Source organism: Lactuca serriola, chromosome 4, assembly GCF_051521515.1.
Source record: "Lactuca serriola cultivar US96UC23 chromosome 4, Lser_US96UC23_V15, whole genome shotgun sequence".
Classification (NCBI taxonomy): Eukaryota; Viridiplantae; Streptophyta; class Magnoliopsida; order Asterales; family Asteraceae; genus Lactuca; species Lactuca serriola.
In genome coordinates this window covers 203,797,431-203,821,366 of record NC_136411.1, presented here as the reverse complement: position 1 = coordinate 203,821,366, position 23,936 = coordinate 203,797,431, and the positions used below count along the sequence as shown (strand labels likewise).

The window sequence follows — 23,936 nt, the reverse complement described above, 5'->3', positions numbered from 1 at the left end:
TACTTCTATATCCTTCTATTTCTCTCCTTAAATAAAACTCGAAAACAAGACGTAAGATTTAAAGAAATAAATACCATGTCATTAATTTTATGGCAACTCAACAATTTTTTTTTCTATCCAATTCATCGATCAACCCACCAGAATCGTGTTTTTTAACATGCAACACTTAAATGTTCGTTTTTGAACGTAAAAAACATTTTTCCGAACATTTATAGGTTTAATATTTTCTTATAGCCCTATGTATAAGTAAAGAAAAGAAAAAATCTTTTAATAAAAAAAAATGTGTTGGGTTTGAATGAAAGAAACCTAGTTTATAAATTCAAAACAAGTTTAGAAATGAAATTAAACAAAATTTAAATTTATAATAAAATAGGGATCAGATGGTTAAGATTGGAGGTGCCTAATTGTCGTAAAGCTTTAGGCAGACACCCCATCTCGCATGTTTAATTGCGAGCAATGACCACTCATCACTTCCCATTAAAACTTGCTTTGAAGGATCATGCCTTTTCCATTCCCCTTAACCCCCTTTTATAGCCACTCCCCGCGTTACTCTTTCTCTTCCATCTTCGATATGGGACCAATTACATATCATATGCTAAACCTTCTTCTGCAAAATTAAGCCACCCACGTCGATTCCCCACCGACCACTCCTCACGCCTCCGTCGTCTGGACGTAAGCTGTCTGTCTGATTGCCTGTTTAAACTCCCCCTCAGTCCTGCATCAGCCTTCCGTGACACTAGGATTTCAGAAACGATGTCGTTTGGCGCTGATGAAAGCTTCTTACCTTTTTGCCTGAGTCAATCTTTAGACTTCCTCTTCATGCTGAATCCATGTTATTATGTATTTAAGGTCGATGATTTTCCAATTTCTGTTTTCATATCCGTAGCCCTAAATCTATTTTCCCGGTTGATTTACTGGAGAGCATCGATCGGTCGTCAGTGAAAATTAGCAAAACTGACTTAAAAGATGATTGTTTAGAGAAATTCAATTTAGGGATTTTGGGATAGGGATCATGGAAAGTTGAAAGCGGTAAGATACCTATGTGGTGGAAGTACCTTTGTGGCTGGGTTTTTTGTTATCTCTGGGAACAATAAAACGATTCATCAATCTCTAATCTTTCATTTTTCAACAAGGTAGTTTTTAGTTTTTGATTGTTTTTTTTTCTATTTTACCTCTGTTGCTGGAAGTCTTCTCTTCATCTTCATGATACTTAATTTTGGAAGGCTATTTCATATCTTTTTATTTTCTGAAACTACATTTTTTTTTCCTGTTTCTTGTTTTGTCAGAATCGATGGCATGGAAGCCCCATCTCACGACATTATTTGGTAATCGTTGATTTTCTTGCTTAACTTCTCTCTATCTCTTCTATTAAATTTCTACATTAGGTTTAGTTTATGATGATTTGCAGGTTGCTTCTCTTTTCTTTTTACATGGTGGCGTTATTACTGAAGCAGTTCAAAAGGGAGGGAGAGGGGATGCTTTTCCCCTCGATTTCTGGGATTTTTTCTTCTAAAATATTGGTAACCTTGTTAACGGGTAATCATTTGTTCGATTATGGTAAGCCTCCAACCATCAATTTGAACTATTGATTCATTTTTGAACCGATTCATCCAATTGAGTTCATAACTTATAAGAGTTTTTAGAATTAAATCAAAATGAAATACCCAAAATTAAAATCTAAAATCAAGTATAAGTATTGTTGGAGTTTTCTGATTTTGAAGATTGGGAGTTTACTGGTTAACGAGCTTTAACAAAGAAAACTTCCCATCTACTTAATCTGTGTTTTTTTTTTTTTTTTTTTTCCTTTTGATTATGGTTAGATGAGTTCAGTGGAAAAGAGACAAAACGGATGGGTGAGAAGAGCAAACATGGAGAGAATGAAGAAAGAACAGTTAATAAGGTGTTACAAAACTATTCAAAGTCCATTAAGTATTCAGTTGCCACCAACTGTTTGATGAAATTCCCTTGAGAGATGACACTTCTTATTGTTTAAAGTGGTTGCCCTCGAGCTTCTGAATTCTGACTTGCGCTAATATATTGACATTCATTCTAATATTTTGGTTCTTGTTATAACTTAACTTTCTTCTCCTCAGTTTATTCAGTCTTAGTATTATTTTTAATGATTGTTGAAGTGAATATCAACTATATGGCAATATGAACAGATGAATTACAGCAAGAGGATTTCCGAAAAGTGAATGGACGGTTGATTCTGCATGGAATTATGCCAATAATGTGTTGTTTGTTTGGAAAAAGTTACGGGGATTGGGTTTTCCATTCACTCAGAGTAGGCTACAAATCTTATCTTCAACTCACTAACCAGGTCTTATGACCACTTTGTTTTGGACCTTAATATGAAGAATATGAAAATGTTGGAAATATGCTTATTGATACAACATGTTAGTGACACAATTGATTATATGGGCCTATATGGGTTACACACTTTACTCAAACTTATAAGAAAATGTATTTATTTAAGAAGGATATTTTTTAAGGTAATGTTACCAACTTACCATAATTGAAGAAATGTAAATTTGATGAATTAATGTTCTTTTAATGGATTTGAAATTAGAACATTCACCATACAACTAGAAAATACTATAATTTAGATTTGTGTGCTTGAATCAAACCCCTAGAATGAAGAAATGAAGAAGATGGATAGACTTCATACCTCTTTGAAGCTTTTTATGGAAGAATTTGACTAATAACTAGTAGTTTCACTTCCATTGAAATCCAACAGATTTTAAATCCTTGTAATTGACATTTTTCTCTCCTAAATCACTCTAGTAATGGCTATTGTTGGAATAAAGATAAGCAACGGGTACTATTCTCTAATGTGTTGCCATATTAACCATTTTAGTCCTTATAGTTTCTTATTTCAATCTTTAACCGTAATGTGACTTAATATTTGGCTATCAAACCTATGATTCGACAACTAACACTTATCCATCCATTTCATGACATTACTAGTCCTACGTTAGTGAAATACATCTACCTCACATTAATTCTTAACCTTCATCAAATCTACACTTTTAACTATAATGTCCTGAATTTAGTTTTCATCATATATTTATAAATTTCCATTTTATTTATTAACACTATTACTATTATTATTTTTTATTTAAAGTAACTTTTATTATTATAATTATTATTTATTCCTAAAAAGTTATTTTTTTCAAAATGTTCAAAACTTCTAGGCCTAAAATGAAGACGATATTGGTGGTTGTCAAAACCACCAAAATAAATACTCATAATATTGCACACAAAATATCGTATAATGGTAAAGAAATCGTATCCACGAATATTAGTTTAATTTGTTGCTCTATGAAAATCTTGTTGTACAAACAATTGTGAAACTACAATAAAAATAAAAATAAAAATTAAGGGTTTTAATATGTTGGGTTGTTTAAAGAAACTAAAATTAAACTAAGATTTAGAAAACACAATTCAACAAAAGCAATGTTTTGATGTAAATCAATGAGGGAAATGTGGTTGACATAAGGTGTCATTACTTAGACATTTGGTAAATACATCATTAGAACCCAAGATGCAATACTTATCATCAATCTCCAATTTGGATATAGTAATCCAAGAAGCTTGAGATTACCTAGACTTTTATTAATTATTAAAATAGCTAGAAAAGCTCATAACATGTTTCCTTAGTTAAAGTCAATATTTCTATTAAGCATGTAGTTAGTGAGAGTTAACTAGTAATAAAAACCAAAAAGTCACCAAATCCAAGAGGGGTCAAATGTTTTCACTACCATGTTGGAGAAAATGCTTTTATGGTTGTGTGAAGTTAAAACTAACACAAGAACCACTTATTGCTTACTAATTTAAAGATCCATTACCCAATCAATAAATTATCCAACTAATCACCACATATACATTTAAACTCAAGATTAAAGACATATAAGTAGAAAGAAGATGTGAAGATAGAAAAAATTAACTTTCATAAAGATTTAAGAACAAGTTCATGAAGTTCTTCAATATCAACCAAACATTCTAGGATTTCAACCAAAGTCAACCAAGATTAACTTAGCCTAACATGGCTAACTTTAAACAAAATGAAAAGAGTTTAGAAATACCAAACATTCACCAAAGAATCTAGATGAAAATATGATATGTTCTTCAAGTTCTTCCAACCTTTAAGAGCTCCAAAATTCCATCTAAAATCCCAAAAATGTGATCTAAGAATACCCCAAAAGTTCCCACAAAACTACCCTCAAATAGAAACTAAGTATGAAAATCCAAAATTGCCCCTGAAGGAGCCACACGGCCATGTGAGTTGTAGTGTATATTCTCATGCGGCCTAGTGAGGTGTGCTGATCGAGAATAGTTTGCTTGTCTCCCTTTCATCTTTGGTCCATTTTTTGTCTTCTATCCTTGACTTCTTTGACTAATCTTAGAATCCCATTTTCAATATCAAGTAGCCTATTAAAAATAAATAAAATCCCAAGAGTTCCATAATGAAACATCCTAAAAATTTCAACAAATTTTAAACCTTTCAAAACAACCCACTACTAATAAAAGTGTTTACGAAACCATTGTTTCCAAAACATGATTTAAAATCAGAGTCTCCCAAGATCCAATCACTAGTAAAACCAAGGATGTGTACGGTCACGCCTTTATCTTGCCACAATCATCTAAAGCACTTAAAACAATAAAACTAAAATTGTAAGCACAAAGCTTAGTGAGTTCCCCCAAAGTACCACCACATAAACATAATAACAAACAACATGCATATAGCTTCAGCATGACTGAAACGTCGCACTGGCATGCAGACTATCTAGAACACTCACAAAGCCTTCATCATGACTGGAACTCCTCATCGGCCTACAGACTATCTGGAACACTCACAAAACCTTTAGCATGACTGGAACGCCTCACAGGGCCTTCAGCCTATCTGGAACGTTCTCAGCGCCTTCGGCCTGACTGGTACGCCACTCAGACATGCAGTCTATCCGAGACGCCCTGGGTCAATTGGCCTTCATTCTACTCTGGTCTGCCTCAACCCAACCATACACAACATGTCGACGTAAACATAACTGTTAAACATATAAACCCAATAAACCATAACATCACATCGATATAAACATTACCGTGTTTGTTGACTGATAGCACAAGGCAGTACAATCTCAACCCACCCACACCACGGTGACATATACAAACATATAAACATATATCCAGAAAACGGATAACAGGCAGATCTATTGATCACAAAGCATAGCATCATCTTATATACCGGGATACCTGTGACATCCCCATTTCCACGGCCAAAAAAGACTGATTATGTTTATGCTTTATAAAAATCAAAGTACCCTTTTTATAAAAATGTTGCGGAATTTGTTCCCATAAAAACATGATAAATACATTATCAAAGCATTTCCGAAGAAATGTATTTTTTTTATTTATTTTAAAACATTGGGATGTCATCATCAATACAGAAGCATAAGCATAAACAGAACTTACATTCATTATCACTAGTGATTTACATCTCCTTAATCTCTCAGTGTAATGTAACTTCATATAGACACCTGTGATACAAATAAGCTGGAGTGGGTCAGGTTGGGAAACCTGGTGAGTACATAGGGATTTCAATCCCACAATGTTATATCATATGTATAGTTTAGAACTCACAAAATATACAATTTCACCATAGATATATACGCAACTCTTACCCCGCCCCATTAATCCTTACAACGAGACTATCCATACTCTCTGACCTTAAATTTTACCTCTTACTTAACCCATATTCTCAGATCTAATTCATGCTCTCGGATTAATAATTGTGCCCATTCCATACTCTCGGATTAGGGACAAGTATCTATGTGTAAATCCATTCTCCCGGATTAACGACGAATGACTATGTCCTATCTATACTTCCAGACTGAGGACGACTGACTATGTCTTAATCCATACTCCCGGACTAAGGACAATTGACTATGTCTTAATCCATGCTCCCGGATTAATGACAGCTGACTATGTCCAATCCATACTCCCAGACTAAGGACGACCGACTATGTCTTAATCCATGCTCCCGGATTAATGACAGTTAACTATATCCAATCCATACTCTCGGACTAGGGACAATGATTGTGTCTAATCCATGCTCCCGGATCAATGACATATACTAAAGTTCTATTCTCTGAGTATAACTCACTTGTGCTAGTAATAAAATACTACCCAATATTCCTCATAATTAATTTAGGTTTATTCTTTATCCTAAATCATCATATATAACCAGGTATGTTCTTTAACACGTATTTCAGGCAACATCATTTAACTCGCACATAAACATATAATTAATACTTTAATCAATACTTGTATTAAAATCATGTTCATGAAAGGGACTATGCACTCACTTGATAAGGTGGTGATTCCGAACTCAGACAGCGCTTCGCTTCTAAAAATATATTTCATTTGACGAAACCTAGTATTATTACGACTAGAGTTTAGTCTATTATTCGTCGAGACTAATTAATAGTCTAGCTATTATTACTATTATATAAGCTTTAAAAAATACTTATATAACCCATAATAATACCCCAAGTACTTATTATAAGTTCCTAATAATGTTACTATAATTAAATAAAAACTATATTAAATATAGTATAGGCGTAGCTCACTTACAGCGGGTTTTTATTAAAAACCGGGCTTCGCTGGAGCAGCGTTTTCGAGCCGAAAGCTTTTCTTCTCGGAGCCGTCGGGCGCTCCAGGGCTTTCTTCTAGTGTTAGGGAGGTTCCCTAGACTTGGGAGGGGTTTAGGGAGGTTAGAGAGAAGTTAGAGAGAGAAAGAAAGGCTTATGGTGTGAAGAAATTATGAAAAATTCATCTCTTATTTATAGGAATTTTATAGTAAAGTAGTCTCCAAGCATCGTCCGTATCTTTCGCGTACGAGCTCCGTTTTCTACATTCTTTATATACACGTATTTTTATTTGCGAGTACTACAACTTTCATTTAGACCCCGTCGGCTAATTCTCCTTCTATCTTATATTTACAAAAACTGTATCGAATTCGCCGCGCTCGAAAAGTAGAGACTAAGCTTCGTCCATAAATTTCGCATACGATCTCTGTTTTTGTCGATGTTTATATCCACACGTTGGTATTTACGATTACTATAACTTTCACTTGGACCTCGTTGGCTAATTCTCAATCTATCTCGGATTTACAAAACTGTATCGAATTTGTCGCGCTCGAAAAGTAGAGACTAAGCTTCGTCCATAACTTTGGCATACGAGCTTCGTTTTTTACGTTATTTATATCCACGCGTAGGTAAAAATAAAATCTACAACTTTTATTTTTACTCCATCGGCTAATTCTCGACCGAACTTAAATTTAACAGTAGGAGGTGATTACACTGTTAAATGTCCGCGTAAAATTCATAACTTTTACATACAAACTCCGTTTTTGTCTGTCTTTTTGTCGTTGAGTTCCTATTAATGAGATATTAAACTCTCATTTAGGTCACGTAAGCCAAAAACTGCTTGAACTAAAATTCGAGTTTCGGGCCATGCACTGCTATGCCAAATCTTAGAAAAATCATAACTTCCTCATACGAAGTCAGATTTGGGCGTTCTTTTTATGCACACTCTCGGTTTTAGCATTTTATACGATTTTTATTTAGATCGCTAAGGATAAAAGTCGTTCTATCGTAAATTCACTATTTACACTTCCCGGTGCCGTGTCGGTTCCGTCGCGAAACTTCGACGGGCCATAACTTCTTCGTTATAACTCGGATTTCGGTGCTCTTTATATGTACGGAAACCTTGTAACGTATACTAAAACTTGGTTAAAATTGTTTATTCTGAATAATATTTTGCCGAAAAGTCATTTTCGACCCCTATTATCTCTAAATTGACTAGCCCGGATCTACGGGCGTTACAATACCGATCTAACAAATCACCACAATAAAATAATAAACTATCACATAATAGGATATCTAATCAAATGGGCCGACCTTGGTTCCTTCGAGCCGTAAGTACAATGAGGAAAACTCACATCAATCCGCTAATAATCAAATAACTGCTCGGACCACCGAATCGGATAACCTCGCACCAACTAACAATAAATACATTCTCAATCAATAATTAACCCGATAACCCAAAATCCGAGTCCCACTCCATAAACTAACTTCTTAAAGGGTAAAAGACCATTTTACCCTTTTCTTACTTGTTCCATAACCAAGGTCCATCCCAAAATGCATAAAAAGCCCAAATCAAACGAAACAAAAGCCCATTATGGCCTAATAACTCGATTGGGCCACAAAACCATCATGGACCTACTTCTAAGAAAACCCTAAGTCCATCCGTAGCCCAAAGTCCAAATTCTAATGGTCCAACAAGGCCCAAGTCTCAAAAGCCCAAAATGGCAAACTGGGGAGTACGCCCCACGTACTCACCCACGAAGCACAAATTACAAACGGTTGGTGCATGAAATCTTCATTACACTGAGCGTACTTCCTGCGTTCGCCCAACATACTCATCAGGGACCAAAAATCCATATTAAGCTCTTAATGGTTAAGCCAATGACTTCCAAACGCATATATGACCCCAATAAGATGTCTTAACACATAAAGTTGGAAACTTTACTCCTTTTCATGGCTTAATGGGACCAAAATCCTTAATAACATCTATAAAAAATATCCACCTCATGCATGGTCCAAGATAACTCAGCAAAATGACATTTTTATGAACAAGGGACCTCCCAAAGGCCAAGATCCATCATTCTCAGCTCTTGAAGTAGCTCATACTCACAAGGATGACTCTAAGGACCAAAATGAACCCAAAATACACTTTAAACTAGATCTAACACCTAGAGTCACAAAGATAGAAACTTTATACCTCAAAAGGTTAGATCAAGATGCAAAAAGCTTATATCCAAAAGCTTCAAGCAATCCACACTTCTCCATAAAGTTCCTTCTTCTTTTATGAACACCAAAAACCATGAAATACCACCAAAAGCTCAAAAACCACTCAAATGGGGACTAGGGTTTCATTTCTAGGGTTTAGAGGGATGGAGGCTGAAGATAATAGGGTTTGGTGGTGATTTAAGGAGCTTAAATAGGGTCCAAGACCCTTAATTAAGGTTTGGGTCTGACAAGATTACGCTTTGCTTACTTCTGGTATGCCCAGCATACTCCATAAGGCATGCTCGATTAACTTGCTTAGTATGCCCCACGTACTCGATTTAACCCTAAAACCATGAATCTTCCGAAGGCCATAACTTCTTTGTTATAAGTTCGTTTCTAACGATCCTTATATCCACAAAGAGGTAGCAAGAAGCTCTACACTTATATCAACTCATACCGGCCTTAACACTTCCTAAACAAAAAATCCAATTTCTATAAAAGTCCGAACTGACACTTTACCAAAATACCCCTTGGCTCCAAAACACAAACCGAACTCCCAGATCATGCAAATTACATTACCCACACCCAAATGGGTCTAAATCTCTTTACCTCAAAGGCCCTAAGACTGATGATACTCGGTATGCGAGTCACCACACCGCATTAGGAAACTATTCATAATAGGGTGTTACAACTCTGCCCCCCTTAAATTAGATTTCGTCATCGAAATCACTCCTTACCACCCTCTTGAGAACCAACGTTCCGAACAAAACCTTCTAGTACTAAACAAATCACTAAACCCATACTTGTCGATCCAAAACGCTACTTCTATAATTCTGAAGCCCCATAACTTGTCTGACCTCCACACAGGCAGAACCAAACCGAAACACAACCAGAAGGGTCTCCTCCTACCATCAGAACTAAAATACCCTTTTGACCCTGAACCTTCTAACTGATAACCCGACATACAGATTCCTTAACCCATTCACAAAACTGAGATATAAAATCCTCAATCCACCGCCGAGACTACCAGTCTCACATCTGGTCTGTAACACCATAAAATTCGAGCAAAGCGAAAACTTTTTAAATCATTTGAAACCATTCAATTATTACAATTTGTTTTCAAAATAGTTTATACATCAGAGTTCCCAGAAATCATAATCGTCAATCGAGGAAGTATACGGTCACGCCTTCGCCTACCCATGGCCATCCACTGAACCTGAAACAATAAACTGAAACTATAAGCCCGAAAGCTTAGTGAGTTACCCCCAAAATACCCATACACACAACCATACACATACAGCAATGAACAACATACTATGGGTCCAGTCAACCACCGGCTAGGAATACCCCTGGCCCTCAACCATCGAGTTGGAATGCCAACATACCGTAACACATATACAAATAATCAGCATGTACTGGGTCCATAATTTTCAGACTATATTAACCCTGGGCCCACAATGTGAATCTGGATTGCCTTCCGGACCCACAGCTCACATCTAGATTGACATCGTGCCCACAGTACGAGTCTCCCTCAGTTCGTATCTGGAATGCTCCCGAGCCCACAGTACGAGTCTCCCTTAGCTTGTATTTGGAATGCGCTCGGGTTTGTTTGTTACCGCACGGAGTAATTTCACCTCAACCCATCCCACATAATATGACTGTTGGATTAGTGTCTAAGTCCATAACTATTTTGGTATGTACTTGACCCGATGGTGCATGGTCCTTTTGGGTTGCCTTCACCAAAGCAACTTGATTGGAGAAATAAATAGAGAGAGAGGTTATTACGATTTATTAATATGTTATAAGAATAATATATTAAAGGAGAAATCATATTTGTTTAATATTGGTCAATAATTAATTAAGAATTAATTTTGTGATCAAGTGTAATTAATTAAACTAGAGGGGCTGAATTGTAATTATGTGATAGTTACAAAATAAGGTAAGGATTATCTTAAATATAGGGTGAACGAATTTAAGGAGATAATGCCTTAGAATTCGACCAGGATAAGGGTTTCTAAGACTTATCTTATGGTTGCTTGGTGGGCAAGCAACTAGATAAGGATAAGGACTAAAACCCTAATCTTTACACCTATATAAACCCCCTAAGGCTCATGAATTCGTCTAAGCCTTCCCAAGAAGTCCTAAGGACGAATTCCTACCTCTCTCCTCTCTCTTTATACCTTCTCCATTTGCTCTTGGTGTTTGTAAGCCATTAGAGGAGTGACACTTGTGACTCTAAGCCTTCCAAAGTCAATTCAAGAAGGAATTGGGATTGTTATTGCTACATAACAATCAAGGTAATATCATAAACCTAATTATATGTTAATATTGATTTCCATATGCTAGAATTAGGGTTTATAGTCTTGGATTAAAAGCATGTACAATAGAGAAACGTAGATCCAAGCATTAGGGTTTGTATGAGCACATAGGATGTCTTATGACCAAAACCCATCAGTGGTATCAGAGCCTTGATTGGTTTCTATTGTATTGATGCTTGATATGTTTGAAAATTTCGAATTTTGTGTTTCTGGAGGCTGGACTCACTGAGTCCATAGATGAACTCGACAAGTCCATGCCTGACTCGGCGAGTCGGCTCATCAGATGGAGGGTATTCCGGGATTTCTTGTTGTTTTTGCTTATGGATAGTTACCTTATCATGTTAGATCAATATTAATCCGATTATATAATATATTTGACTGTAATTTTGATCTAATTGAAGATATTTATCAATTAATAAGATAATTGTTTCCTTATAAGATAATTGATTAATTATTTTGAGTAAATTGATAAATTGTTTTGCAAGAAATCATTAAATAAATAAAATATGGATAATTATGTGATTAAATGTTAATTTGAATTATTTGTTATTTGATCATTGTTGTTATGAAAAGTTTCATATTTTCCCCTTTAGGTTTTATAGTTTAAATTTGAACCCCAAAAGTTTTGTTGTCTTGAAATTTAAATAGTTGAAACTCTAATGTTTTGAAAAAGGTTTCAAAACTTGCCCTCAAGTTTTAGAATTTAAATTTTGATTAAATGGTTTAATTTTGATGTATATTTAAATTCTAAACCCTAATGTGTTGACATGTTTCAAAACTTTCCCTCAAGTTTTGGAATTTAAAAGTTGATTAAAAGTTTAATTAGGAATGTTAAATTCTAAAACTCTAGTATAGTTTTGAAAAGGTTCAAATCACACCCTTATGGTTTTATTAATTAATTAAGGTGTATAATTAAAAGAGGTTTAATAAATCCATAAAAGTTTAGGTTTACAGAATAATTGAATTAAAAGTATAATTGTTAAATTAGACCACCTAGTATTTTGAAAGTATAAAATACACCATATACTATATATAACATTAAACGTCTAACATTATATATATGTATGAGTAAGAGTCAGTCTTACCGTTAGTAGGCCTCATTCACGAAGCTGGTCTATAAGGGGTGTTTAAGGAAATTGCCTATAAAATGGCGATTGAATGGGTATCCACTCTTACCCACCGCACTCTTGACTAGTGAAGGGTCGTTAGCCGAACGGGTAGGATAGGACGAAACCTTCCATTATAAGTATAATGAATTATTAAAGTAACTAAATGTTTTATAAAATTCCCAATCTTAGTTACTTAGGCAAAAGTGAATTGATGCAATTCCATGAAATTACTATTTGTGCCCTTGTGAAGACGTTAGTGGAGCGTGTGTGGTTTACCGGCACACTAAATGGTTCTAAGCAAAGGTAGCAAAGGGTGACTCAATGTTTGTCATAGTTCGGTGGAGCGTGTGTGGTTTACCGGCACATCGAATAGGTGACTGTAATATGTGAGGGCACCATGTAAGTTTGCATGGTTATTCACACCCGCTTTGTGATCCTCAGCATCCCAGTCACAAAGAAGAGGGGCATATCGAGATTTAAACATGCCATTGAAAGTTCAATGAATCTCAAAGGATCTAGGAGTTTTCGTAGATTTAAAACTTAAATTTCTTTTTCGTTTCTCGTGGTGGAAATTAGTGAATCGTCATTCACTTACCTTCAAATATTCTGCAATTAGGGTTACGACATCCCTCTCCCGAGTTGTAGAATATTGTGTTGGGTCCTAGCCTTAGTATCTCATTTGGGTGATTTACTAAGGACTCAATCTATCAACTAACTTGAATTTGTTTTTCTCCCGTTTTGTAGATGTCAAAGTTCGACAACTATGGTTTTCCCAAATCCTGTGGAACAAGCTTTCCACATGAAGATGGTATTCCACGATTCAATCGAGGAACAAGAAATCATGCTTCACTTCCTCCTGCTCCTCCTATTGTTCTCCCCAACCCACAAGATCGAAGAATTGAAAGGTTCAATATTACTAAAGCCCTATTGGAAATGAAACATGAAGATGGTAAACCCATGTGTGCCCACGTTCTAGGAATGAAATCACACATTGATAGGTTGATAATGTTGGGTGTGTCATTCCCAGATGAGTTGGCTGTGAATTGGGTTTTGCAGTCACTTCCTGAATCATATAATGAGTTCAAAAGAAAGTATTATATGATGGATCATGACGACAACCTCATTGACCTAACTTACATGCTCATTGCTGCTGAATCAGAAATGATTTGGCAAAGCAATGGAGTGTATTTTTTGGGAAAGTCAACCGACCATGCTTCCGAGAACGTTCTAGGAGAACCGACTTGCGTTTGCTACCAAAAGAAAGGGCGTTGGATACAAGTCTGCCCAAAGAGCCTGAAGAGTCCAGAAGATGGGAGAGTCAAAGAGTATGACTGCGCTTCAGGTAAAATCCACTAACTCCATTAAGTTCCTATTCATTAATTCTTAATACATAAGATTGCATTTGAATGTTTTACAGGATCGGTGAAAAGAAAGGAAGATTGGTGAAAGAGCAAGATGAATCTAATCACAAGGAATGGATCTTGATCGCATGGACTTGAAGATTAGATTTTGAGCTTAGATAGTTATGATAGAGTTGTTAGAAATTTTTCTTTTGAAATACATAGTTTTCAATGGATTTTGCATTGTAAGGACAAATGTTTTCCGCTGCTTTTATAAATAAAATAAATTTTCGTTTGACTTATTTATTTATTTATTTGTTTATTTCCTTGCAATGAAATCGTTATGAAAATTGGTGTTTGAATATTTCTACAACAAATGGATATGATTCTTATTTATGGTGTTTATGGAAAAGTCGAGAATTTACCAAATATGGAGAGTTTCTCATCGCCCAAGTTTCAATTGGACAAAAACTTGGAATCATGCAACTTGGTTGCACGATGAATGAGATATTTCATATTTGGAAATTAGACTAATTCATTGACAAAGTGTCAAGTGAAGGACTTGGAGATCGAATACACAAAGTTGCGTGTTGATCAAGTCCACCATAAGAGTAACAAAGATATTCGTCATGATTTACTAAAGGTGATTATACTTACAAGATTAAGTGTAATTGTAGATTGATTGAAAAAGGTTTAAATCAATAGTAGAACGAATAAGAAGAATCGAGTAGGCAGAAAGATAAAAGTTTCTCCATTCTAAGAAGAAGAGAGAGTACCTTTTATGCTTTATGATAGGTCTTAATGATTAAGAACCATATCTCAATTGATCCTCTAAGTGAGTCTTAGTACAATTGTATGTATAAGAAGAGGAATCAAGAATTGAAGAAATGGTTAAATCAAGAAGTCAATCATACTTCGTTCCGAAAACAAGTCTTAAAGTTAAGATTGTGACAATGAGTAAAAAGTATTAAGAAGGTTTATAACATTCATCAAATGTGGAAAGTTGTGATGTCTTGGATAAGACAAAGACCAACTAGGACCAATTTATGAAGAGTTTTGATAAAAGCTACACTAACTCTTGAATATTTGTTTGTCAAGAAATGTTTTGACAAGAGAATTATATGTCAAGGAGTCAGTAGGAGTCTTAATGGTCTTGAAAGGTTTCAAGAACAAATCAAATAAACCTTATCGATCATCACTAGCACACGAGTTGAGGTTTACAACCTATCGTGTTGACATTATTTTGTTTCTGTGCTGTTCCAATTGAGTTAATTATGCATGTGAGTTCTATGAGTTCTCATTTTGAATGCATAAAAGGCAAAGCACCTTAATCAATGAAAGATACATTGATAGGAAAGGGTGAGCTGCTTAACTACTTGGAAGACATGGTGGGCAGCTGTGCTACCATAAGGCAAGAAATCAAGATTAAGAAAGTTCGGTGAGGAAATGCTTTCACTAAGAACGATTTTAAGAAGATAGTGATTGTAAAATTGCATTCTCGAATTCGATTATGGTTACGGTATCCCTTTCCATAATTTGAATTGTGAGGTTTGGCAATTAGTCTTAATTTTTTAGACACACATATGAACTATCGAAGGCAAAGGTGTATAAGTTCAAGAAACCTTGATAAAAGATTATCAAAGCATTAAGCATTAGAAACATGGACTTAAGAAATTCAATAAGCATTGTTTTTCCGAAAGTTAAGATGTTTATGAATACAGGTAGAAGCTAGTGGGAGCATAAATGTTATGTTTTATAATAATCATCATGATAGTGGGAGCATAAAAGTTATGATTATATGATTATTAAGGAAAGTATTGCAAGGTTAGCAATATTAATTATAGAAAACAAGAGTCATACTTTGCAAAGTTGTATAAGTTGAAAGGTTGTTTTGTTATAATTAAGGGAGAGAATATTATGCTTCATTTCAAATCTAAAGGCTTAGGTTAATAAACTTAGTCAAAGGTACATAGTGTGTTCTTAAAATTTTGATTGTGATTACGGCATTCCTCTTCACAATTCGAATTTTGAGAACATAGCAAATAAAACATTATGCGTCGTATCCCATACGCTTCGGGTATAGGATCGATTGCAAATGCTTTAATGTTTGACCATTCTAAATTTTTCCAAATGTCTAGCGCATTTAGAGGGAAAAGGGACTAGAATTGGTTTTGACTAAAATAATTAAACAACTATCAAAGGACAATCCAAAGTTCGACGAGGATTGGTCGCTTGTGAGTAGTTGGAAGTATAGTATTGGAAAATATGGAAATGTTTCCATATTGGATGGACCATATCGACATCATTACGAATAGATAAGATTCTATTAATAATGAGTTGTCATATGGAAAATATGGAAGCATGTCCATGTTGGGAATTGAAGATTGAAAAATCTATGACTAGATTAGAAACTTTTATGCAAAAGGATGTTCAAAGGAATGTACTTTGAGTGAGAGACATCATATCTAAGGAATTGTCTTGTAACAATCTCTGATAGAGGACTTTGTGATGTCATTGACAATAGTCTTTGTGACTTTGGTGCAGTGAAATTACGAAAGGATAAATTGCATAGAATGTTAGAATCTAGCGTATTCTATAAGTAGCAAGAATTTGATATTCTTTAACTTATGGAAAAGGATTTGGAGTTGTGAAATGAGAATGATTGGAAATGTGTTCAATATGATCTATTTCACAAAGAAAGAACCATAGGTAAACATTGTGTGCATGCTGGGAGCATGGGACAAGTGTTGTAATTCAAGTAAGAAGTTGATTAACCGAAACAACAAATAATGAGTAATCGATATGGTGATAAATAAAAGGTGTTTTATTTATGCTCAAAGGGTTGAGGCCATATGGGATTAGTATTATTCTTGTGTTTCACATTTGCATGTTTTGACTTCCAGAATAATTGAGTTTATTAAGAATAATCGAATTATTCAAACGGGCCACAGTCGTTCATATGTTGGAAGTAGATATGAATGAAGAATGTCGTGAATTGGTGTGTGGATTGTCTAAAAGAGTATTAGACATAAGCAAATGTTTGCTGCAACGTTCATGAGTGCTTATGAATATGATTTGAGCATTGGATTAAATCCATGCTCACTTGGATCACTCCATGGATTGTATCACGAGTGATTGGTGAGACGATAACATCTTATATTCTTGAAACTAAGATGTGTGAGTTGTATCTTGCAAATCGGTTGCACATTGATAATATGTAAACGCACTAGTAACTTGGTGTTATAAAACATATTGTTGTGTGTGATTTGGTTAGTAAGTGCAAGCAAGCATTATATCAAAGTTTATCCGTTCCTTTTTTCCAAAGTAGGATAAAAGCGATATCTTTGGGCCCCTCGATGGTTTTGTGATGACAAACGTAAATGCTCGGCCGGGCTAGGGCTAATTTGATTTGTTCAATTAGTCAGTCGTCATAAATCGGGAATCGAGATATAGTACAAAGAGAATGATTTGAAATCATATCTCATATGATATCTAGAATGGAGGAATATATGATCCCTTATCTAAGGACACGCGTATCTGATATGATCAGAGTTGAAAGCGGCTTTGGAAAGCTACGATTGCAGATCAGGATCTGAAGTCATACGCGGAATAGTTATTAGACTTATCCAAGTGGGAGACTGTTGGATTAGTGTCTAAGTCCATAACTATTTTGGTATGTACTTGACCCGATGGTGCATGGTCCTTTTGGGTTGCCTTCACCAAAGCAACTTGATTGGAGAAATAAATAGAGAGAGAAAGGTTATTATGATTTATTAATATGTTATAAGAATAATATATTAAAGGAGAAATCATATTTGTTTAATATTGGTCAATAATTAATTAAGAATTAATTTTGTGATCAAGTGTAATTAATTAAACTAGAGGGGCTGAATTGTAATTATGTGATAGTTACAAAATAAGGTAAGGATTATCTTAAATATAGGGTGAACGAATTTAAGGAGATAATGCCTTAGAATTCGACCAGGATAAGGGTTTCTAAGACTTATCTTATGGTTGCTTGGTGGGCAAGCAACTAGATAAGGATAAGGACTAAAACCCTAATCTTTACACCTATATAAACCCCCTAAGGCTCATGAATTCATCTAAGCCTTCCCAAGAAGTCCTAAGGACGAATTCCTACCTCTCTCCTCTCTCTTTATACCTTCTCCATTTGCTCTTGGTGTTTGTAAGCCATTAGAGGAGTGACAATTGTGACTCTAAGCCTTCCAAAGTCAATTCAAGGAGGAATTGGGATTGTTATTGCTACATAACAATCAAGGTAATATCATAAACCTAATTATATGTTAATATTGATTTCCATATGCTAGAATTAGGGTTTATAGTCTTGGATTCAAAGCATGTACAATAGAGAAACCTAGATCCAAGCATTAGGGTTTGTATGAGCACATAGGATGTCTTATGACCAAAACCCATCAGTCAACACATAACACAACTAATACGCATACATATAATCACATCATACTATAGGTAGTCCTACAGATCTACCTAACTGACATAACAACTAGCATGCAGACAATCTGACTAACTATAGGTCGTTAAGCATAACCACATATGATCTACCAGGATACTGATCTAACAGATCATACTAGCACATCAGCATCCTATCTACCAGGATGCCGAGCTAACATATCACAATAGTAACTATCTTAAATAAAAAATCAAAGGGCCAGACTTGGTGCCTTAAACCCTTGAGTATAGTGAGGATAACTCACCTTGCAATGCCAGATGGAACCAAGAAATCACGCTCCCGAAACACCGCCCCAAACTCCAACACCTATAACCATTAATGATCCAATTCATAAATATCCTCTTACCAATTACTCTCAAAAGTCAAACTGGTCAACCCTTGGTTCAAAGTCAAAGTCAACTGTCAAGGTCAACAGTCCATGTTGACCTCAACTCGTCGAGTACCCTCAGCTACTTTTCGAGTTCCTTGCATAACTTGCTAACTCGCCGAGTCACCATGCCATTCGCCGAGTCCAAGGCAATCTTCATCAGACTCGCCGAGTTGTTCATGCAACCCGTCAAGTTCATGACCATCTTCATATGACTCGCCGAGCCTACCATGCGACTCGCTGAGTACCTTCAGTCCTTCATCCATACAGATGCTTTTTAAGCCATGTCAAGGCTCCCTACTACAGATCCAAGCTCCCAAGGCATTCTTATCACGTAAAGTTGCAAACTTTACGTGCATGCAAGGGTCTAATGACTCAAAATGCCAAAACCAAGCTTGAAATGGGGTTTTACACTTAAGGAGGGGTTCATGCTTGCTAAAGCTGATAGCTTTATAGACTTATAAATCAAAGAGAGTTTAGATCTGAAGTTACAACTTCAGATCTAAGCTCATACCCAAGAATAGCTTCATAACCAAGCCAAGAAGCCCTAACTTCATCCAAAGAGATCTAGAAAGGAATGAGGCCAAGATCATGAATTGATACCTCAAATGAAGCTAGCTGAGATAGACTTCATACCGACAAACATTCTTGCTTCCAACTTGTTGATCTTCAAGCTTCTTGCATCAAGGTCATCTTTCCAAGCTTGAAATTTACACTAATATGGAGCACACACGCGAATTAGGGTTTCTGGACTCTCAAGAGGCTGCAAAGGAACTAAGGGAGGCTAATGATCCCTTAAATAGGGGGCCAAACCCTGGAAATTAGGGTTTCACCCTCCAGCTCCAACTCGTCGAGTCACTCTTCCGACTCGGCGAGTTGGTCACTTAAACACGTGGCCAAAACCCGTTGCTACTCGACGAGTCCGGTGACCAACTCGTCGAGTAGATCTTGAATTCATGAGAATTCATAACAATAAATTGGTATTCGAGAATCAGGGCGTTACAATTCTCACCCACTTGAACTAGACTACGTACTCAAAGTCTGCTGCAGTGAACATCCTCGAACAGTGCTCCCGCGCTCTGCCTTCGGCTCCCACGTCCACTCGGATCCTCTTTGGTGCTCCCACTGCACCCTTAACAAAGGTACCTCCTTGTCCTGTAGAACCTTCACCCCTCTGACCAGAATGGCCACAGGCCTCTCCACATAATCCAGGCGCTTACCGACCTGAATGTCATCCAACGATACTACCGCCTCCTGATCCATAACGCACTTTCGCAAGTGTGAATCGTGAAAGGTGATGCAAATCCCAAACGAACCTTTTAAAAAGGCCTAACATACAAGCCACTTTGCCAACTGACAAAATCCTAATGATCCAACGTATCAGAAACCCAACTTTCCCTCTTCCTGAGGCGAACCCTTTGTGCTGACAGGACAATTGTCCCTCAACATCATACAAAATCAATCCACTGAAACACGAACACTCACGCCTGGCTCAATCAGCCTCGGGTTGGAATGTCTGGCATGCCTACGACGGGTCCAGTCATCCCTAGGATGGAATACCCTCGCATTCCGCACATGTTTGACTCAGTCAACCCTCAGGTTGGAATACCAAACATATCAAGTCCAATCAATCAAAGGGTCCGGTCATCCCTAGGATGGAATACCCTAGATTGGAATACCCCTATGAACATAACTCGGGTCTACTCATACTTGAGATCCAAGGATCTATCCTTGCGTCTCATCCACCATTCTCTGATTCGTCACAACCGAGTGCAACTCCCCCGAATCTTCAACAATACATCCAATCTGAACGCTCCTACAATAGACATAACCAACACAATCTTTATGCCCACAGCCTATGACTGGAATACCCTTACGTGGTCCTCAGAATAGGTTTGGATTGCCTTTGAGCCCACAACATGAGTCTGGTATGCCTTCCCCGGCCCTCAGCTCATGACTGGAATGCTCCCGATGACCGACCGACATTACTGTTGTCACTTCAGTTGCCAACACTCCGACCCTGCGGATATCCACTTTCCTCTGCCACTCGAAGGGCCTAATCGCCGTTACTCTCATCAACGAGCAACATAACGATACAAAAACTACTACCACACATGAATCCCAAGTCATAAACCCACTTCAACTCTTCCTGCTACCATATGAAGTTTCTCAAGAGAAGTCGAACCTCCTTGGTCCCAACTTGTTTGCCCACAACCTGAACATCGGACACCTCACCGATTACTGAACCAAAACACATACACACACAAACGGCAGTCCCACGTGTCTTCCCGAGAAGAAACCGACTGCCTGGACCTGCTTCCATGCCCTGCCACCAACTCCTGCCAACATAATGAATGTTACATGACCCACATCAGCCTCACATCCTACCTGGTCTTTAGTGACCCATCTTCTCCTTATTTTAGACACGCTATGGATCTATCACAGATGAAACCAACCCAAGACACATCACAATAACTCAAATCGTCATCGACATACCTACCACTACCAGCCAACCAACACGGCCCTCATATCTAACCCATATCACCCCCTTAGGGTTAGGATACCGACATGTCTAATCAATTCAACTATCAAGTCGAAATTCTCAGGGTTTGTTGGCCTACCGCCTCAACCCTACCGCTCCCATCGAGCCTCCGTGCCTACGACTTATAGTCGACCCGCACCGGGTGTCTTAGCCTACTGCATAGAGCAGGACCACCTCAACCCTATCCAAATGCGATAGACGATCATGAGAAAGATCTAACACGGTTCCCAGAACCTGAATGATAGGATATTCTAATCCCAAACCTTCCCAAAACTGAATAATACACATTCGGATCCACCTCCAATCCCCAACTGGAGTATTACCTGATCCAAGAAGATAAAACCTCGGAGACACTCCGAACCGCTGGGATCACCAAGATCCTTAGCACTCTATCTGATCTCTAACAACAACTTCTGATCAAACCAAAATACACTGGAGTCTTCAGCCTATTCCAGCAACATGTTCAATACTTGGGGACAGACCTACTGAATGATATAGCATAGCAGTATACCCAATACCCGCACATAGTTCTACAAACACATATAGAGTCTTCAGCATGACTGGACCACCTTACCAGACCTTCAGTCTATCTAGACCACTCTCAGAACCTTCAGTCTTACTGGTATGCCCCACTAGCCTTCAGTCTATCCGGGCCGCTCTAAACTGTTGAGCACCTCCTTGGACCTCCTTCCTGATGCTCTCTTCCATGCATCCTATTCTCACCCACTTGGGGCTTCGAACTCCGGAACTACTATGTGGGCTATATCCCCAGCCTAACCCTAGGCCTCATGTCGATTGTCCAGCCTCTCAAAAATCTGTGGTCTGATCCCTGACCCTCATGACCACCACATACGCTAAATAACCCACACTCCTGTGTCGAATGCACTGTTGAGACCTGGCATCTAACAAAACCCTCAATCTATCAATCCAAAAACCCTCAGAGTCGAGCATGCCCTCGACCGAATACTCTAACTGAACTTGATTCTTGACTAAAACTCCAACCTAGTTCCCTAACTTTTGTTATCAAGAACCCAGTAAACATGTTCTTATGATGGGGAGTTTTGCCGAACCCCCAATCAACACAACCCTCAAACCAAGCAGCCACTAGGGCCTCCATTCTCCCTATCGGGTTGTGAAACTTATCCCCGTTTTAAAACCACTCTTACTTCCGCATCTCAGGGTAACACTCCCCCACTTAGATTCGACTAATCCTTCATAATACATGAAAATTGGAGGATTCTAAATCCTTCTCGCTTCCCAACGATCGATCTGATAACAACCAACTCTTTCCCACTAGTGCTCCATTGCTAGATAATCCCAATCGATCACATACTTCTAAGAACCAGATGAACACTTCTTGAATCCCAGTGAAACCGTCAGCCACTAATGCTTGAACGACCCCACACTCATGTTCCGAAGATCAACAGATAAATGCTCCAACTAACACCTCGACAACGAACCCCTTCCATTGTCGCTTTAGTCTGTCAATCACTAACGGTTGCTAACCACTGAATCCTGACAATGCTGAATAACCCTTCTGTGGGACCCTATCTGCAGGCCTCCCATATAATACCCCCTTTTCCACAAGTGTCCCAAACAAGCTTCCCGCTCTCAGGCTCTAGAAATCATTCTCTTCTGGGTTCGCACCCTAACTCTCATACCAGCTCAAACGCCCACAACTGAACTGCAGCAGCTGAAACAACCTCTTCCCTAAACCGGGCTACAAACTACTCCCAAGACATAGTCTACAATCCTGAAAGTGTAATAGATTGCACAACCAGTCCTTTCCATCCGATACAAGAGATCCAAGGCAAACCGGTCCTCACAAATATTTATGCCACATTGACCGTCCTGTGCTCACCGGCGCTGAATAATGTTGCCTATTCCTGCAACTAACTGGCCCTGAGCTGGAATACAACCTGATCCTGGGGTCACAAGTCTGCTCACTCCTTCGAGTTCGAAATGATGAGAGGGCACAATCCTTGTCCTACAAAACGACAATCCAATCCATCAATTAATCATTCCACTTCCAGCTGCAAAATCTCAGCTGAACATCATCACCACTCCCTTCCGGAGTCCCCGCGACTCATAATCCGGTCTCAAGCAAACCCCCGGTAGTGGAAAGCTCGTCCAGCTCCTCTCCCTTCCCGTCGTTACAGATGTTTAAGCTGTCGCGGCAACCGTCTCGGCAATGGCTGCATAGCGCTCTCCGAAATACTCAGCCGTAGCGGTCTTAATAGACCCGACATCTCCTGAAACTGCCCCCAGACAATCTTGATCACCTACTCACGGATGATCTCACTAACATGATCCCTTGAAAATGCTGGCCTATCATGGCTGCCCGCTCCCGATCCTAACCTGGATCCGGTCTCAAGACGTCTCAAATATTCCATACCATAACTGGGAACCGACACCCAACCCAACCCTAGGGGTTGTGACTTCCTTCATATGCGTATGGGTCCTGTGCTTTCAGTAGTACGGGCCCATACTACCTTCCACACCTACCCATATTTGTCTCAAATATCAACACAACACCCTACCATATACATATACATAGCGAGCGATAAATCCTCACTCCTAGAGGAATGCTAAATATCTCATAATTGGCCTCCCGGCCTCTCACTACCTACCCATCCATGAAACTTCCACCAACCCCTGCAGCACCAGTGTATGCTAGCCATACAAAACGCTGGACCATATAGACTTTCGAATATCCAATCTCACCCTAAGCCCTAATCAATAAGAACAGAACATAAGTCCAGATCAAACATTCTCAGGCTATAAGATCTTAATTATATACAACTGTGATGCATACACAAGAAACTACAGTAATGATGTCAGTCTCATATAAGGAGAACCCTAGGCTAATAGGCATCATGTAATCATGCAATTCTATCATGCGATTCCTGAAGATCCCTAGCC

At 37.8% G+C, this 23,936-nt stretch overlaps 1 protein-coding gene and 1 non-coding gene across 2 annotated transcripts; one reads left to right on the top strand and one right to left on the bottom strand.

The window, feature by feature from the left end:
* Positions 1-372: 372 nt before the first annotated feature.
* Positions 373-476, bottom strand: LOC145049112 (small nucleolar RNA Z279/snoR105/snoR108). The gene has a single exon (XR_013683226.1). It is a non-coding gene; the product is annotated as a small nucleolar RNA Z279/snoR105/snoR108 (small nucleolar RNA).
* Positions 387-2,073, top strand: LOC145103192 (uncharacterized). The gene is made up of 4 exons (XM_079040754.1): positions 387-1,133; positions 1,287-1,325; positions 1,409-1,557; positions 1,821-2,073. The coding sequence occupies exons 2-4, from the start codon at positions 1,297-1,299 to the stop codon at positions 1,967-1,969; spliced, it is 327 nt and encodes a 108-aa protein (XP_078896880.1). The 5' UTR covers positions 387-1,133; positions 1,287-1,296; the 3' UTR covers positions 1,970-2,073.
* Positions 2,074-23,936: the final 21,863 nt, after the last annotated feature.

Bases quoted from the DNA above. Each gene is read 5' to 3' on its own strand.
- LOC145103192 (XM_079040754.1), top strand. From the start codon at position 1,297: ATGGAAGCCCCATCTCACGACATTATTTG. The intron at 1,326-1,408 runs GTAATCGTTGAT...GATGATTTGCAG, and splicing joins CCATCTCACGACATTATTTG to GTTGCTTCTCTTTTCTTTTT. The intron at 1,558-1,820 runs GTAAGCCTCCAA...GATTATGGTTAG, and splicing joins TAATCATTTGTTCGATTATG to ATGAGTTCAGTGGAAAAGAG.